The sequence below is a fragment of the Anser brachyrhynchus genome (assembly GCF_964034855.1).
Source record: "Anser brachyrhynchus genome assembly, chromosome: 5".
NCBI lineage: Eukaryota > Metazoa > Chordata > Aves > Anseriformes > Anatidae > Anser > Anser brachyrhynchus.
The window spans coordinates 6,993,117-7,010,833 of NC_137699.1; the positions used below are offsets into that span (position 1 = coordinate 6,993,117).

General features: G+C 37.1%; 1 protein-coding gene across 7 annotated transcripts in view; it reads right to left on the minus strand.

The window, feature by feature from the left end:
* HIPK3 (homeodomain interacting protein kinase 3) overlaps window positions 1-17,717 on the minus strand; it is a 74,239-nt gene that overhangs the window by 8,418 nt on the left and 48,104 nt on the right. For all 7 annotated transcript variants that reach the window (XM_080594737.1, XM_080594738.1, XM_080594734.1 and 4 more), the window contains 10 exons: window positions 13,144-13,267; window positions 9,310-9,429; window positions 7,387-7,473; window positions 6,375-6,559; window positions 5,449-5,608; window positions 4,904-5,027; window positions 1,940-2,061; window positions 1,642-1,766; window positions 1,380-1,541; window positions 114-410 (listed from right to left, as the gene is read on the minus strand). In XM_080594737.1, coding sequence (XP_080450863.1) covers window positions 114-410; window positions 1,380-1,541; window positions 1,642-1,766; window positions 1,940-2,061; window positions 4,904-5,027; window positions 5,449-5,608; window positions 6,375-6,559; window positions 7,387-7,473; window positions 9,310-9,429; window positions 13,144-13,267 — 1,506 coding nt within the window. The remainder of the gene's footprint in view (window positions 1-113; window positions 411-1,379; window positions 1,542-1,641; window positions 1,767-1,939; window positions 2,062-4,903; window positions 5,028-5,448; window positions 5,609-6,374; window positions 6,560-7,386; window positions 7,474-9,309; window positions 9,430-13,143; window positions 13,268-17,717) is intronic.

Genomic DNA, 17,717 nt, shown 5'->3' on the forward strand with positions numbered 1-17,717 from the left:
TATGATCAGTAGTGCATTGTCTTAAAAAAAAGATCAGATTTTTTAAGCACAGAAGCTGTGTTAAGGCAGATATATTAGGTAGAACCTTAATAAAAATAAACGTCAATTCTTACTCTCTCAGTGAATGTGTTCTTCCTAAGTCATCTTCATCAGTGTCACTGCTGATGGTGATCACACTGACTGCTGGGCTGGGGGAACCTGCAATGAAGATAGCCTGGCGCTGTTTGTTTGAAAGAGATGAATCAGGGTCCAGCCTGACCGACGCTTCACAACAGTTACTTTCCTGTCCTTCTGAGTTATGATTGTCCTGTGCTTCTATACAGCTTATTCTCTTCACAGCCTTCAGGTTAATTATCTTTGGAGATATAAAGGCTGAATTTTGGATATTGGTATTTTGTAACGCATTGCTCCTGTGAAGAAAACACACCAATTGATATTTTGTGAATATTTGCCAACAGATCTTAAAGCTGTACTTTCAAAAAAATAAAAGTAGGCTAAAATACCAATTTTGTAAATTAATAAAAAGAAAAACAGTGATAAATAGTTGGCATTTATGATTTTAGACATTAATGAAAATTCAGAAACATGCTAATAAGAAGCTAATCACAACATCCAGAATAAGATCTAAGACTGAATTTTGCAACAAAATTGAATACAATATATTGAAACCCCATTATTTTTACAAAGAAAAAAAGTTAAAGTCCCACTTGGGTGAAAAAACAAAACCAAAAACCTGGCCAGGTTTCCTGAAAAGATTCTCCATTGAATCTCACCGAAAATAAAAGCTGATAGCCTCTGGATGAAATCCTTCCCTACCAAAGTTTTGCTGTAATCACCTTTTGTAACACGTTTTTTTTTCTGTTGTTGTTATTAAATGTCCCATACATTTGCAAAATCTTTGTATGGCATTGAGACATTAATTTGTTCAGCAAGCAGCTGAAGTATTTTTATTTTATTTTTTGCTACCAGCAAAAGAAAGACTGCTCTTACGACGATTAAGGCATACTGCAACCTTCATAGTATCTCTTTATTTTTAGTTCTCTAAACCTGATATTTTGTCATGCGTATAAGCTGAGGAATATCTCATTAGAGCTACCTCAGTATATTCTTACACCTTCCCAAAGGCAATAAAGACAACTTCGCTCTTATGACAGGCTCAGATTTACCAACAGGAACTAGAACCTCTTGCTACTGCATTTTTTTTCCCCATCTAGTCTGTATTACCAAAAATACTGAATAATCAGGGCAGAGAGAACACATTTTCCCAAAAGGCACTCTCCCCCCCCGCCCCAACATGCCACTTCCGCAGGACATTCCCCTGCTCACTGAACAGCAGTTTCAGATACACTATCTTTGAATGTTGGAAATATTCGACCAACCTGTTCTGACACAGTTTATTTCTCTTGGTAGCTGCAGGCTGAGGCCAGACAACATGTGCAATGCCCACACTAATTGGCTGAGGGGCAGACAAGGTTATCTGATGTGTTAAAAGAGGCTGTGGCATCATTGAATTATAATGGGTGCCCTGGGTAATCATCTTCCTGAGGAAAAATAAAGGAAAATTTAAACCATTTCCATTGCATCCATAGATCTTGTTAAACCAAAGCCAATAAAGTATTGCACAAAAATACATGGACTTACCCCCAGTCTCCAAGCCTTTGTGGGCCAGCCACAGGATCAGAAGCTAGAGATGTTGCAGGGGCTGTCACTGGTGCTACTTGCTGCCATGCAGGAACCAGTATTTGCTGGGTATGATTTGACCATGTCTGTTGTGAAGCAGAGAAGATCTCATGACACAGGGAATGACTGAATTTATATTAGCTGATTGTAGTTCAACACAATACAGAAAGGAACTCTGCGGGGCATTATCAAAGCAATTTTCATTAAAATGTTTGCTAATAGTAAAACAAATAACATTTTTATTTTAAAGTAAGCTCACCTGAGAAAGGATTCCTGCTCGAATCTGTAGTGGTTGAATTGCATGGGCCTGGGTCACCAGTGGAACTGCATTATCCACCCTCAGGGAGAAACTTGTGGGTTTACTATGGTTTGTTGGAATTCCTATCAGGAAGAAAAACACATACATAAGCTTTAAGCAACATATCAGCCTTGCATAACTTCACAGCAAAGTGCAAATATAAAGGATAATTTCACATTTCACTATTTTGCCTTGATGTGTCTATGATCTAATTCCATAATTTAGACTTTTCAAGCCAAATAAATATCAATATAACTCTTAAAAGATTTTTGTACCAGTACTTATCTGCACAAATATTTGATGCTCTAATTTCCAAAAAGAATTGCCAATAGTTACTATTTGAAAACAGACTACTACGAAGTGGAATGACTTTGGCAGAAGGTTTTGCAGAGCGAAGCATTTTACTCTTCATCACAAATTACATAAAAAGTATTTGCAAAGCAGCAGACAAAAGCAAAAACGAATTCCAAAGCTTCTCACCGCTGACTTCTGCACTTCTCACACACACCATTTCCAACTAGCCAAAAAACATTCCTCCTAGCTCTTATATTACGCAAAGCCACATGTATGATACCCCTGTTTGTTACCATCTCTTTTGTGGGAAACAACATAAAATTTTCTGTGTATGCCATCAGATATTTTCAGTAGAGTCCATAATCCTGTCAAATCCTCCTTGTATCAAAACAATGCAAGCTGCAGTACTGTTACCACAAGAGCATAAGAGTAAGAAAATGCATCTCATGCTGTACATAGATTTCACTATTGTCACAGGAAACTCACAGACAGAAATACAGCAATGCTACAACTAACAAGTTTAAGATAACTTGTTAAACTAAAATGAAAGACTTCTTTTAAACAGATATTGCAACACAACAGCTATGACTAAAGAAAACATTGGCTAGGAGAATACACTAATTTAATATTCTAATGCCACTTTGCATCTTGTGGCTGCTTGGAGGTAACTACTAAAGAAAACTAAACTAAAGATTAAATGTGTTTTGTGATCTTTAAAATACAGGATGAAGGAAAATATTCAACTAATATAATACTATCATGTTATAAAACAACACTAAGTAATCACCATGCAGTTAAAAGCTTTGAATTTTGGAATGTTGTTGATTAATTTTTTCAACACGGACACCTAGAACATCAACATCTTAACTCTGCCAGGAGTAGCAAGACTTAGCACTCGAGATACTTGATAGAGCAGCCAAACAGAGAAAACTTGAAGCGGTGCCAGGTACCATTAATACCCCTTTCCCATACCAGCAACTCAGCTTGTCACCTATGTGATGAAGCCAATATATTCCTTTCTTTCAAGCTGTAGTAGAACTTCAATTTGGACATTTATCATCACACTAAGAATAGAGTATATAGATCACAGAGAAAGTATTTGCCCATACTGTTTCCTTTTCTATAATCACTTTATTCATCTCAATATAATCAAAACAGTAGGGTTTTTAAATTGTGGAATACGCCCTTGTGCAAAGCATATACAAATATATAGGGAATGATTTAGCTGTATTAGGTATGCTCAGAAGAAAGTCTGTATGAAGCTATGCATTTAGCTCATGTAGCCTCTGACACCGTGCACAGTGAATACTCAAAGCTTTCTAAAGTTTCTGGAATCCAAGATAGAAGCAGCCACCACAAATAACATTGAAGTCTCTTGTATCTGTTTTTACCTGAAAAGATAAAGACTTCCTGGGCTGTAAGTTCAGGGAGAAAGTAAGGAGAAGTCTGAAAATCATTCTAAGAAAAACCTACTTGCAATAAACTATCATTTCAAGGTCTGATCTCTACAACAAAGGTCAACATTACCAAGACAGATAAATCGCATCTTTGGAGATGGAAGACTAAAATCAAGCTAAGTTAATAACAATAACAACAACTACCTTTCCCTCTCCATAAATGACTGTCACTAGGTTAAGAAAGGCTGTTTTTCATCAGCTCCTCTCTGATCAGTCCTTTATAAACAACAACAACAAAGTTCTTCTAAATGTGTTCTAAGAAATTTTTAAAGATTCCTCAAACAGTAAGACCCGTGTTTGCATGATGCAAATGCATTTGTTTGGGGAAAAAGAGGTCACCAGCTTTACCATGCATCTTTCCAGAGATGCATATCCTTATCTGGTCATATTCTATAACTATGGAAATGCTTTTCTGCTGGCATTTCCACCTCATGGTTTTCCAAATGTTTCCGATAATTAAGCCTTCAACTAATTATTTGTTTCAATAAATAGAAAATTGTATACTTAAATCAAATCTTATCCCTGTTAATAAAGGGAGTTCTGCCAAGCTGCCCTTTCCTCCTCGCAGCACAATGCAATCAAAACTCACAAAGATTTAGTTAGATGTTTTTCAACCCTCAGAAAGTTGCAACAGATCTATCTAGTTGTCCTGGTTTATCTTAACCATAGGACAGCAAATGTGAGTACTGCTTACATAGGACAGCCGCATCCTTAAATGAAACCCTGAGTTTCTACATAGTTTATTAAACATTCGCCTGCATGTCCAATTAACAACAACAACAATCCAGATAGATTTATCACAAGAAGTGTTCTATTTTCTTATCCTTATCCCTACAGTATTCTAAGAATGTAGTTGCAGAGAAAACAACAGTACTCTCCTCATCTTTCTCACTTCTTCTCAAATTTTACTTTAGAATACCTTTCTTTCTTGCTGTAGAATCCACACTGCATCTCTCTGTTTCATCCAAGATATAAGCATATGTGTGCATATACATATATGTATGTGTGCGCACAGAGAGAGCTCAATTTATCCGGTTCTGACCCTTACACTTCTTTTTAATGACAGAACTGTTTTAATAAATAGTTTATGTGGATATCATGGAAAACTCAAATACAACTAACAAGAGACAACAATGCTTGTATTTCAGGAACTACTGATTACGGTTAAACATACCTTGAATAGTCGGAGGACATATAATCAACGCCTGCTGGAAAACATCACTGCAACCAAACTGAGCAGTTCCTGCCTGCAGTGGTATCCCTTGGTGCAAAACTGAATGGGCAGATGCAGTTAATGCCTAAGGGAACAGATTCAACACAGACAACATTATAATTGTGACGATGTCCCCCTGGCTAATATAATAAACAGATAATTTATAAAAGTGAGTTTCAAATACGTTTCACAGGAAGCAATCCCGTTTGGCCACGGGAGGGCACTATAATACAGCAGTGCTTTACTACTATGCCTTTTTTTTTTACTTTACTATTAGGACAATTCCAGCTTGTCACTTGATTTTGAAACATACTGGATTCTGAAGTTTGGGGGGTTTGTTTTGGGGGGTGGGGAGGTGTTTTTGCTGTTGTTGTTTTAAATGAACACTAAGAAAAAAATGAAAGTATAAGAGAGCAGTTGGTCACTTATCAGATATACATTTTTCAGTTACAAAAATAATTAAGAGAAACACCATTAACTGAGTTTTTAATACAAAAATGTTTTACCTGGCTTCTTACTGGGCCAATTTTGGTGAAGTTTGCAGTCAGATTAGCTGCACTGCCTGAGGCAACTGGTCTCATAAGTGATGTTTTATTGCGGTTGCTTAAGTCATACAAATTTGATCTGCATTTGCAAACATCCATGATGTGAAAACAGGACTTTACTCTATTAAAAACAGAAAATAGTAAGTTGCCTTAATTAGAATTATATGCAACTTAAATGTATAAAACAAGTATATGAAACAAGAAAAAAAGTTCAAAGCCCACAATTCTCAGTTTCATGGAACAGCATCTTTAACAGAAGTAGAAAAAGAAATGACTATGTGAATGTCATGCCCTTTTAATGCATATTTATTAAGAATAAGTACATTTAAAAAAACCTGCTATTTTCTGCTCCTTGCATCTAACATCATTTTCCAACAACTGGGTACAAGCAAGGAAGATATTAAGCTAAATGGATGAAAAGCTCTTTCCTTCCCTGAAACGCTTGCACTTCAGGAAATCCACACCAAAAGATCTAGGTCTAGGACCGCAAGAACTTTCAATATATTCCATATTAACCAAGGCACAAAAGAAAGTATCTGAGATGTTCATTTCAAGAACAAGTGCCTATCCTAGCTCTCATACCTGATAGGAGTTAAGGTTCTTCATACCTCTAAGAATCAAACCCAAATTTCCGCAGTGCTGGAATTTTATAACCTAAGCATATAAATGATCATTTAAAAATCTGTTGTTCTAAGTGTTACTTTTCAGAAAAACACACATCTATTCAGTTTCTTTGACCTAGTAGATCTATCTAATATTGCAAGCACTTGCAAGAATTCTCTAAGATGTTACAGAAATGACTAACGAATTTTTTTCTTTGACAGCAGACGAAACAACAGTATTGCACATATGAACAAGAGAGATTTAAAACAGGTTTTGTTACATACTGGTTGCTATGAGGAAAATCAAGGAGGTGCTTCATGGTAACAAAAGAATGGTTCAGGGTCTCAGCTGGAGTGATTCTTAAATCAGCATCAATCAGCAACATTTTCTTCAACAGACTGACAAACTCCCTCCTATCTGCTTTCTCTGCCAACAGGTCACTTCCTTCCAAATCCATCACCATGTTCACCTACCATTGAACAAAACAGTCAGATAGAAGACATGCACATTAGTTTGCCTCCTCCCATTACCGCTTTCTGCTTTAAAATACTAAAATTCAATGAGTGTACTGTGTTGGACAAGGTGAATTAGCTAGATTATCCAAATAGGGATGGCTTGGAATTAGTATTATTCCCCTTGTACTCTCCCCAGCAAAAAGACAAAACAGGAAGATTTCAGTCTGGGATCTGAAACTTAAAAGTTAGATTTGGGATGGAGATCTTTATGTGGTCTAACTTAAAACTACAGAGATAATCTTCAAAAATAATTTCAAACGTGTATTAATGGCAATCTTGAAAAAAAGATTTTAACTTTTCAGGATATTAAAGAGGTTGAGAAGTTTCCTTTTGTTATTGACCAGAGAGGTATAAAGCTCAAGAAAAGCGAGGAAACTGTTTTGTTTTCAACAAAAAAAAAAAATAAAAAGTAAAAGACGACTTATACTGAAAATTACATTGCTGATACAGCAGCATCCCCATAAGTTGTTCCTTTATCCAGGATGGCAGATGTGATAAAAGAGAAAATACACATTACATATAAAAAGTAAAAGGTTCCACACATACACAAGAACAAGTGCCATTGCTTAACACACACGGTGACAAAGGAACATCTTTATAAAGGTGGACTGCCACAGCTGGACACTTCCTCAGTGCAACATACGCAAATAAGAACGGTTAGGATCAATACAAAATACATGATCATCTAAAAGTTTTTTTCCTCAAAACTACTAAAACATTTGAAAAATCATTATTCATTCTCATCAGTCCTTTTGCAAAGGAAGAAGGTTTTAATACTCACATGCACTATATCATCCAAACTGTTGAAAATATACTTCCTGGCCTCTTTAGACTTCATACCTGTCTCTGCCTCATGCTCTTCCAAAGTCTCAAAAAAAAGAAAAGGAAAGCTGAGTTTAGAAGCTGGCAATAAAGGGCACTTCCAGCTAATTTTAAATATTTATTGGCCTAATAAGCCTGTTTAACAGGAGAAAAAAAAAAGTGTGTATTGAACTTCTTTGTATGGTTTTTTTTTTTTTTTTTTGCTACTTTCATTTTCTAAATTGAAATACAAAACTACTAAATTTCACATATGAACTACCCCAATACTGGATTACAACAGATGGCTTGTAAATCATAGAGGAAGTATTAAAAACTTAATCAAAAACTTGGTTAATGAAACTCTACTGAGTGCATATATATTATTTTATATATACATAGGTATAGAATACAAGTAACAGGAAAGCTGTGATATTTATTTCCTTAAACTCAGACCTTTAATTCCAAACAGCAGCAACATCACTAAAAAAATCAGATAGCCTTGGTTCAATTTCTATGTGCTTTGTCTTTTGATATTTTTATACTTTTATTCACTTGCACAACAGGTAGCATAAGTACTTTAAATACTGAAGTATGAAACATGCAGTTAAATCCTAAAGAACTAATTTCATCAGTTATCAGTGACTTATGAGATGAAATATCCCTTTCTGTTAGAATTTTCCTCCTTCAATACAGACCAGTAGACAGGTTTTGTTTTAAGAGCCCATGTTGCAGGACATAAGTTAGGACTGCATGGAAAATTTTTTAGCATACAAATTACAGAAAAGTTTGAAATAACTTTGAGAAAAACTGTGAGTAATGACCAGTGGTCCATACCAAAACTTCTTTCTTCCCCCAAAACATCATTTAGCCTGATGGGAGAATTTTAACTTCTGAAAGTGAACAAGTCCTAAAACTGAGGAGGGCTGCTTGCAGAAAGGACTCGTTCAGATTCCCTGATAGAGAAAAGCTAGATGTACCTTCGCCATGTAATGATCAAGTGCGTGGGGACAAAAAAAAAACACAGAAAAGTGGTATAACCACAGCCGTGTAATCAGAGGCTCCTTTTACCAGCTGACCCCAGCAGGATTCCTCCACATTGGAAGCCAACCTCGGCTACTCAGCCCGATACGTGCTGCGGATTTACCAAGCTGCTGTGGGAAGTTATGCAATCTGCGCTTTCAGCTTGTCAGCTGTTTGTTACTTCAGAGGTCTTATGCCAACAGTAACTGCTTCATTACTCTGCCAGTCCTCTGTAAATTCCGTGGAACAGTAACATGAAGCAATTTTATTTACCAAAAAGAATCTTTGCCTAGGAAGTTATAACTGTTTATGGCCAGTGTGCGGTAATGTTCCTTAAAGAGAAGCAAGATGGAGAGGTCACAAAAACACGTATTTTTGTCTACTTTCATTCTACTGTAATTTTCAGCCAAAGGCTGTTTCAGTATGACATCTGAAGTGAATCAAACTGTTTCTTAGTCTCCTTTCTCCTAGGACTTCTGGTCCCCAAACCAGTTCTGAAGAAGATTTAAGAGTGGCTTGGGCCTGAGAGACAAATTCTTCAAAGAGGAGTGGAAATCTGTGCCCAAGCAAGAGTCATTTCATGCCTCATGAGATACAAGGCTTACTTTGAATCCCATGCTGCAACCAGGCACGCGTGCACTTGCCTCCCAGCCTCCAGCAGCCTGGGAGTTGCACAAAATGTGCCCCCAGTTAAGAAACAGAGGCACAAATTCAGAGTGCTGGTTTTCAGGAACAGTGTGGGGAACGGAAAAAACAGAAGGGATACAGAGTGGGGACAGACAAACAAAAAAATCACAGGAGAATGGGAGGGAGCTAGTGGTATTGTAGTAAATCTTGGCCTCTTTCGTTTCTCTGCTGTTTGCTGCTATATTACATTGATTACCTTTAATCTCCAACTAGAATATGGTGCATCAGTTTCTCTACAGAAAAATCTTGCAGTTTTCGTCCCCATGCTTAACAACTGCTCTCCTGGCAAACCTTGAGTCTGAGAAATATAACGAATCTGAGGAAGAAAAGAGAAACATGGCGAATAATTTAGCTCTCGTTTTCAAAATCTGATCCACACAAGTTAAAAAAAAATTTCATTAAAAAAAAATAACAAAATGAACCTACAGTTCATCAATTACATCTTACACGGGAGGAAAACCTAACACTGAATGCTTGATAGTGCTCTCTCACTCTCTTAAGAGGGAGCTATACATAAACAAACCTCTAAACTGACCTATATAAGCAAGCTTTTCAAGTTCAGTCACAGAAAAAAGGACCTGGGGGAATGGCTGTCATTACCTCCTCAACCCACTCAAATCCTAACTATAATGCGTTAATTCTACATAGGAAAATTAGCACAAGAGCTTTGCTTGCGTACAGAAGTTGAATGATTTTTTTGGCGTATTCTCATTATACAACTCTATGAAATCTTTTACATGTGCTGTTTTCATTGTATTATTGCCTTTTACACATCTAACACGTGCATTTCAAGCAAATGTTCCACGTAGAAAGGGGGTGCACTCCAACCTCTTAGTCTCAGAAATTTACTATTGAGTTCAATAGGAAAGGACTGTACTTGTCTGAAATAGATGCTTTTGTCCATCTAAATGCTTATCGTGCACTTATTTTGGAAGAGAATTGGGCACAGTCGCACGCCACATGCCTGCACAGTGTGGGGCTACCCCTGGAGAACATGTAGTGGCTGGAAAACAGCAGAAGGGAAGAAAAAGAAAACACAAGGACAGGGCATTGAAGTACCCTGAACCAGAAACCAGGAGAGCAGATGAGTTCAATGGAAAACAAAGGATTTGGGAGCCAGGAACATCTGAGAGGAAGAAAACTGATGGGAAATAGAAAGGAAAGGTATGCACAAGGCTTCTGCTGAAAAATAAACAGACCAAAATAGGCAAGAACTGAAGGCAATGCTGCCAACTTTTGATATTTAGTATCCTCCTTAATTCTCTATATCAGGGAATAAAGAGAAACCCAGTCTGACCATAAATGTTTCTAGATCATGTAGTTGTTACCTAAGCCCACTATAAAGTCTTAGAAATTAGAAGGGAAAAAAACCTAAGCTCATTATAAGGTCTAAGAAATTAGGAGGAAAAAGACTATGTATTAGTTCAAAAATTTAACATTTAAGCACCTGGGCCTCTTTTAATAAGCATTAAAGCTCAGAAGACATGGCTATTTCCCACTAAGAAGTGCAGCTGTTACTAGACAGAATCTAAATAAAGATAACAACTCTGAGTTTACTTTCAAGGACTAGCTTCTTGGTTGTCATATACCAGGAGGGCAGGGAGAATTCAGCATAATGCACTTGCCCATTCATTAACTAGGTGACATACACCACACAGCGTGAGGAAGGGAATTTCCTTGAAAGCCATCTCCTGCAGTTGCTGTACTTGCATACACTGAGTAAAACACTACAACAAATTTCTCTGAAGCCAATTTTGCAGCCCTGCCTAAACACGATGACAAGCCTGCCTAAAGCAAGGCAATCGCTGGCGGTGCAGAAGAGGTGAGAGCTCCTCCTCCAACCAGGATCCTCTGGTATGAGGACCACGCAAGTTGATAGACGAGTTCTCAAATGATGCTTCTAGCAACCTCGAATGATATGTTTGTCTTTAACTAAATGCCTTTTAAACTCAGTATTCATTTGGGAAGCAAGCAGCGAAACGTTACATGCATCAAGATTTACCCCCAGTCCACGTAGTTCTTGCTGTGAACTACAGCACCCTGGAAGGTGGCTGCCCTCGGTGACCATGCTATTTATTCACACTGTATGGTGGCACCTGGGGGTCAAGCCACATTTCCCCCGGGCCTCCAACTGTGAGAGGCAAGTGACACGAGCACGCTGTTGTAACGACTGTTCTGCCTAAAACTGAGAAAAACAGGACTAACAAGCGCTCTGCTCACCGTACTAAACTGCCTTTCGTTTGTCTGTGTTTCGTAGACAACAAGATGGCTGCAGTGCAAGGGGGAAAAGAAGGTGCTTTTTTGGGTTTTGTCTTTTTTTTTGAACTAAAATTCCCTACTATTCTAAAAAGACTCCTAGTGATGCTATTGAGCTTTATGCTTTTACTGCTCTCTGTGCAAGAGTCAGAGGCTCTCAGCTACGGACGCCTGCTGGCACATATTAGTTAACAGTCTGTGCTGGTGCCATCATGAAGAATCGTGAGTTAATTTAAGGAAAGAATTAGGACACGGGCAGAATTTTCCACCATTCAAATCCCAATTTCATCTTAAGTGACCAGTGGTGTGGTCCACTGCCACATTATACATCCAGGAGAAACATCTGCCTGTATCTGGCATCACGATCGGAAGACCATGAACTAGGGTTACAGCTTCCTGCTTCCTCACCCACAGCAGCACCCTTTTCAACAGCTATTTACAGCAGTACAGGGGCAATAACAGAGGTAATTCTTGAAAAGGATCAAAATATTCAATTTCCAATGTCCAGATCTTCTTCTGCAGTTTCTTTTAAAACTGCAAATAGGTTTGCCAAGCTCTTACAAATTTTTAAGACAGCATTTCAAATTATTTCCAAAACAAGTGTCTTCACTTTTTCCTTAAAGGAAACAGTAAATTATACTGCTGATAGTTGTTTCCTCTTTCCTTCTCCATTTTAACAGCAATACACTGCATAAATGTCTTCTAAATACTGGTCAAAGTCAACCGATGTTCCACTCATAGCTCACTTCCTACCCAGGAAGCATTGAACTTCGTGTAAATGAGGGAAACAGAAAAATGAAATGTTACCAAAATCAACACAAAATCAATATATTCCCTTACAGTTATTTTAACAAAAAGTATTTTTGGAAAGGTAAGTCTGGTCTGGAAGCACAGGGAGCCAAAAGCCCACAATATGAAGACCAGGATCAGAAAAACTTAACATTTTGGAGGAACTGCTCCTAAACTGAATGTTGAATCAAACATGTAGAAGTTAATAAATAATAAGCCAGTGCCATTACAATCTGGATTTTCAGTAGCCTTCTTCACTTTCAAAGTTCAAAAATTGATTGCAAAATCAGAGTTCTGGTTATGTTCTTTCCAAATTTCCACATTATGCTAGAAAATAAGACCCCTCTAAATATTTTAAATGGTAATTGTTCTACAGCTTTCATTAAAAACATTTTTTTTGAAGTCAGTTCACTAATGCCAAAGGTGTCAGTAGCTGAAAACATCAACATTGTAAAGGCACAGCTTCAACACCTTCAAGGTTTACCATTGCATATATACAGCATTCTTACAACAGTTGATTCTAGTTCCTCATGAAGTATAGTCCTTTAAATCTTTGAGCTATGTTGGATGGATTTCCAAGAAAGCATCACAAAGCGTTCAGAAGACAACTAGTTCTGACGTCTGAACAGGTATTCCAGAATCAACCCCATTTATAGCAATTGAAAGAAAGATTATAATGCAATAACGGTGGCCACAAACTTCAGTTTCCATCAGAAAAAGCAGTTTCAATACCAACATCTATTTTGCAAGATACAGGGGAAAAAATGAAAATCAAATCAGAAAAGCAGCATAATATACAGTTCAGTCTAGAAACAGGAATTGTATTTCTAGGGCAGTCATTAGGACTAGATTAAAAGCATTGAACAGAGTTGAAGAAATACTACTTAATAGTAGATGTTATTAACATTTGAAATTCTGGGTCTAAGGATGTGAAATTCTTAAGTTGCATAAAATATGCATATGCTTGGGAAAGTTTTTCTACTACCTGGTCATATTCCAGTGCTCCTGGGTACAGTGGCCATCCAAGAAACAGCTCTGCAATCACACACCCTAACGACCACATGTCTATGGCTTCACAAAACGGCAATCCCAGTATGATCTCTGGTGCTCTGCAAATCAAACATGGTTACTGAATGTTTTCCTTAGGGAAAAATAATAATTCAATAATCCAACATGACAAAAACATCTATTATTTGAAAATACAGACTAATCACTTCGTTAAAATCGTAGCGTCAAAGAATGCATTTTTCTTTATCTAGGTAATCTGTAGTAAGATTTTTATAGCTTCAAGGTGTTTTTTTCCTACCAATATCAGCTTTCTATATACATTAAAATAACCACTATGCCTGAAAAACAGAATTCAACTGATTCGACATTTTTGCCTTTTCTCCAGCATGTCCTGAACAATTCATCTGATCAGTGCTGTATGCCTGTAACTATACTCTAAACACAATATACTGATTTATCTCAAAAAACAGAATTTTTTTTATCTGAAAATACACTTGCACACTTTCAAATTGGACAGTATGCTGAAAGCTATTTAAAATACCAATATAATTACATAACTGTAAATCCTTTATGCACTCAGATTTATACAGATTGATCAATTTTTAAATCACTTAAATGAAGCTAAAGCACTTGCTAAATAGACCAGGTTTTATTTTTCCCACGTAAAACAAATTTGAATTATTTACACAACACCATTTGGATTTATCTCTGTACTCAACAACTTGAAAAATTGGTATTGACACAGCTGTTAAGGTGTTGTTGCTTTTTTTTTTTAACATTTCTGTTCACACCTGAAAAAAACTAAAGTATTCCATAGAAATCAGCATTTCTGTTCACACTGAACAAAACTGAAGTATTCCATAGAAATCAGCTGTAATTATATTTGCTCTTTTTAAACTTTCCCCCAGTTCCTTCAAACTATAATGTGATTTGATTTTAAAATACGGAATCTATTGTTAGCTTGGCATGCGATAGAACAGTATGAAGGTGATTAAACCAACACAATAATTCATGTTACAACCGGGCAGAACAGTAGCATTCAACTGACCACATCAATTGTTGCTGAGAAAAATCGTAATTGCTCACCTGTGTAAAAGCTTAAAAAATTTATACTTCAGCACGTGCTGCTGTATCATTTTAACATTCCAAAAATAAAATGAACCTCTGAACAGACTAAATTCCCATATATCTCATTCATCTTCTTTGGCATTTACCTTTAACAAAGTATTATTTAATTCACAGAAATTTACTATATAGGGAAGAGATTTCTATTTCCATGCCATGTTGGAACAAATTCCTATTTCATACTACACTGAGACACAACTATTTTGGATAGTAACCCAAGAACTAAAGTATTTTCTTCACTTTTGACATACCTATTTCCTAAATGAGGTGACGGCTGGTGCTAGGAGTACTTCTATGTACCTATGAGCTCTGACTCCAGACCAGCACGTGCTACAGCTTAAGCCTGCCAAACTTGGCTCCAAGGAGAGATATTCACCGCCATGGGAAAGGCTCCTGAAATTCTGCCCCATCTTTGACCAGCAAAACCCCCCCATCTTCTGCTACAGGAAAAGTCTGAGACTTTCCACCAATAAGGAAGTTCACAGGACAGGATATTCTGTTAAATATTTACGCACTTTCCACTCATACCAATGCTTCACTTCTCCCTCTAGTCACAAACTGGTTTGGATGCAATCATATGAAGGATAAATCTTGTCACTAGCAGGGAAACTAGAGAGGCTCAGTTTTCTACTGTGTTCAAAGATTTGATTACATTAAACTTCTAGAGATCAAACATATGTGGTTTCGCAATGCAGGATCATGACACTGCAGTAAGTATTAGCTAGTTTTGTTATCTGAGAAATAAATTTAATATATCTACATGCCACAAGACTGGAAATAGCAGTAAGAAATGTCTGCTTTCAACGCTGCGATGGATGCCTCCCTGTGCACTGTTGTTATAGATCTCTGTGAAATATGCTTCCTTTTGTTGTATTATGTTACAGCTCTAAATAGTTAATGAATATACACAGAGCCTATGGATATAGCAGCTCTAACAAATGCTTGTGCTAAAATAAGCTCTTTAGAAACCTCTTATATTTACTCAACAGTTAATATGTGCACTGTATAAAAATAGCCACCGTCAGTCAGTCTGTCTCTCGTCTCTTTTGAGGGATAGGATTGCAAATAAAAGAAGGCTAAGGGTAGATACGATGACAAAAAACAGAAAGCTTTTACTGCATTTCAACACATAACCATCTCAAAGTTTTTCATGGGTACCAAGTAGTTCTGCGATACCAACAGAAGTGCGAACATGTCTGAGGAGCGGGGAGGAAAGAGCCAGGGCCCTCGCTGCCCTGAGACCAACGTGCTCCCAGACAGGGCTGCTGAGCACCCCGCTGCAGCTCGGAGAGCAAAAATCATCGTCACAGGAGCTTCAGGTGAAGATCACAAAGAGCTGTTATGCCACACACAATTAGAGTTTGCTGTTTCTCGGGTTCAGCTCCTATCACGGCCTAGTGCTGGCCCTTAAATGGTGCAACTGTCCCACACGTGATGGAGTTACGGGAGGGCTTTTACTGGTTTTGATTATGTTTAGATTGGTTTTAACCAGCTCAACTACTTTTAAAAAAAAGTTTGTCAGTCATTCTTGAAAGCCTTTTTTTTTTTTTAATTTTTTTTCAGTTACGCTCTATTTGGACAATTGAGGAGGAAACTGTTCGAGAAGCGGTATCATTCTTCCATTTTATTTCTTAAGATGATCCACACTTCTTTTTTACACAAGAAAAAATATTTTCATACACAGTTTAAAAGGAAACTATTACCATTCTTAACCACCACCACAGACATTAAACTAAACAGTCAGAACTCCAGACGTCCCAACACAGTCACTTTAACCTCAGATTACTCAAAAAAGGCTGTAAGATACCAGTACTTCTCTCTCAAAATAAAACAGCAACAACGTGCACACTGCTGCTTGGTATCTACTAGGGGTGCCAAGATGCCCAGTACGCCAGAAGCTACCACAGTCCCCAGCTTAAGCAATAACATCTGCTTTCCCATACCAAGGTATCAACAAGGAGTAGGCAACAATTTTCTAAAATTCTTAAGGGCATTAAATCTAGTACTTGAATGAAATTACAAGCAAGATTTTACAGCAAGCTAGCATGTTTTCTTCTTATCAATGTTATTTAAACATTAACTAAAGACATTAATGTAACAAAACATTTCATTTCAAATTTAAAATGCAACGTAACTATGCTGGAAAGTTTTGCGTTATTAAGCACTAATTCTTAGATGAACATATCTGGAGCATTTCATTTTCCCTTGACAAAGCACAGCTCAATTTGTCTCTCCTGAAGCAGACTTTTCCAACAACCGGAACTATTTAAGATGCAACATGCAAGTGAGGATTTGCTTCGGCCTCGTTTGGATAGTAACATCTCCAGTTATTACATCACAGACCATGAACATAGGTACTATCCTATGTATTTCTTGTAAGTTTTATGAGGAAAGAAGCCACACGATGTGTTCTCTTAACTTCATCAGATGTTCTGGTCATTAAGCAAGTTAGCCACCTTACAATAAAGCAATAAAATAAACAAATTTGAAGAAAAGTGAAATAATTCCTCAAGGGAGGATTTAAAAATTATAAAATAAATCAAAACCTTAGCATAGCAACGGAAAAATCCCTCCAGCTTTTACAATGGAGTAACAAAGAAAAAAGAACAAGAAGCAGTCATATTAAAAAAAAAATCATGACAAAGCATAAGAAGTCGAGCTGTTTCAAATGATCATTACCTATAAAACTGTGGTCAGAAATCTAATTTAGAGCAACAAGTAAATGAAAAAGCTAAAAACCAACAGTTAACGTACATTCGAATTGAAGAACAGCATAAATTACAATAAATCAGCAGCTTCCTAGCACTGTTAATTTGCTTAAAAATTAGTTGAATGCAAGAATAATCTCTCAAATTTGTTCCCACTGACGGTCTCATAACAAACACACCCTCTCACATATCAAAGAAATCAGAATAAAGCAGTACATAAGGGTCTACGTATCTACTGTCTACCACATGCTATTACTTTATATACTGACCACCAGGGTTGGCACTCCTCAGACAGGTGAGGAGTACACGAACAGCCTTCCTCCCCCTCATGACTCCCACTCCTTTCAACGTCTGATTTCTTTCCTGGACCTTTAAATACCACCTATACTAACTTCCACACTAGAAGCTGAAGATCGCAGTGCCTTATGAGGAAAAGAGAGCTACTTCCCCTCCCCAGGTGCTCTTTAAATATCCCAGAGATGCAGAACACTGGGAGTTCTGGCAGCGTTACCTATTACTAGGTTACTTCATTACCAGTTTTGCAATAAAATTCCTTTGAAATATGTCATTAAGTTTGCAATTTAAAGTACACCGAATAAGCATTTTCTCCATAAATTTTGGCTTCCAGATATTTGTATAGTTGAAGGCAAATGCAGACAACATTTGTAATATAAGCACGTAAGACAAAATTTATGCTCTCCTTGTATAAGCCTAACAT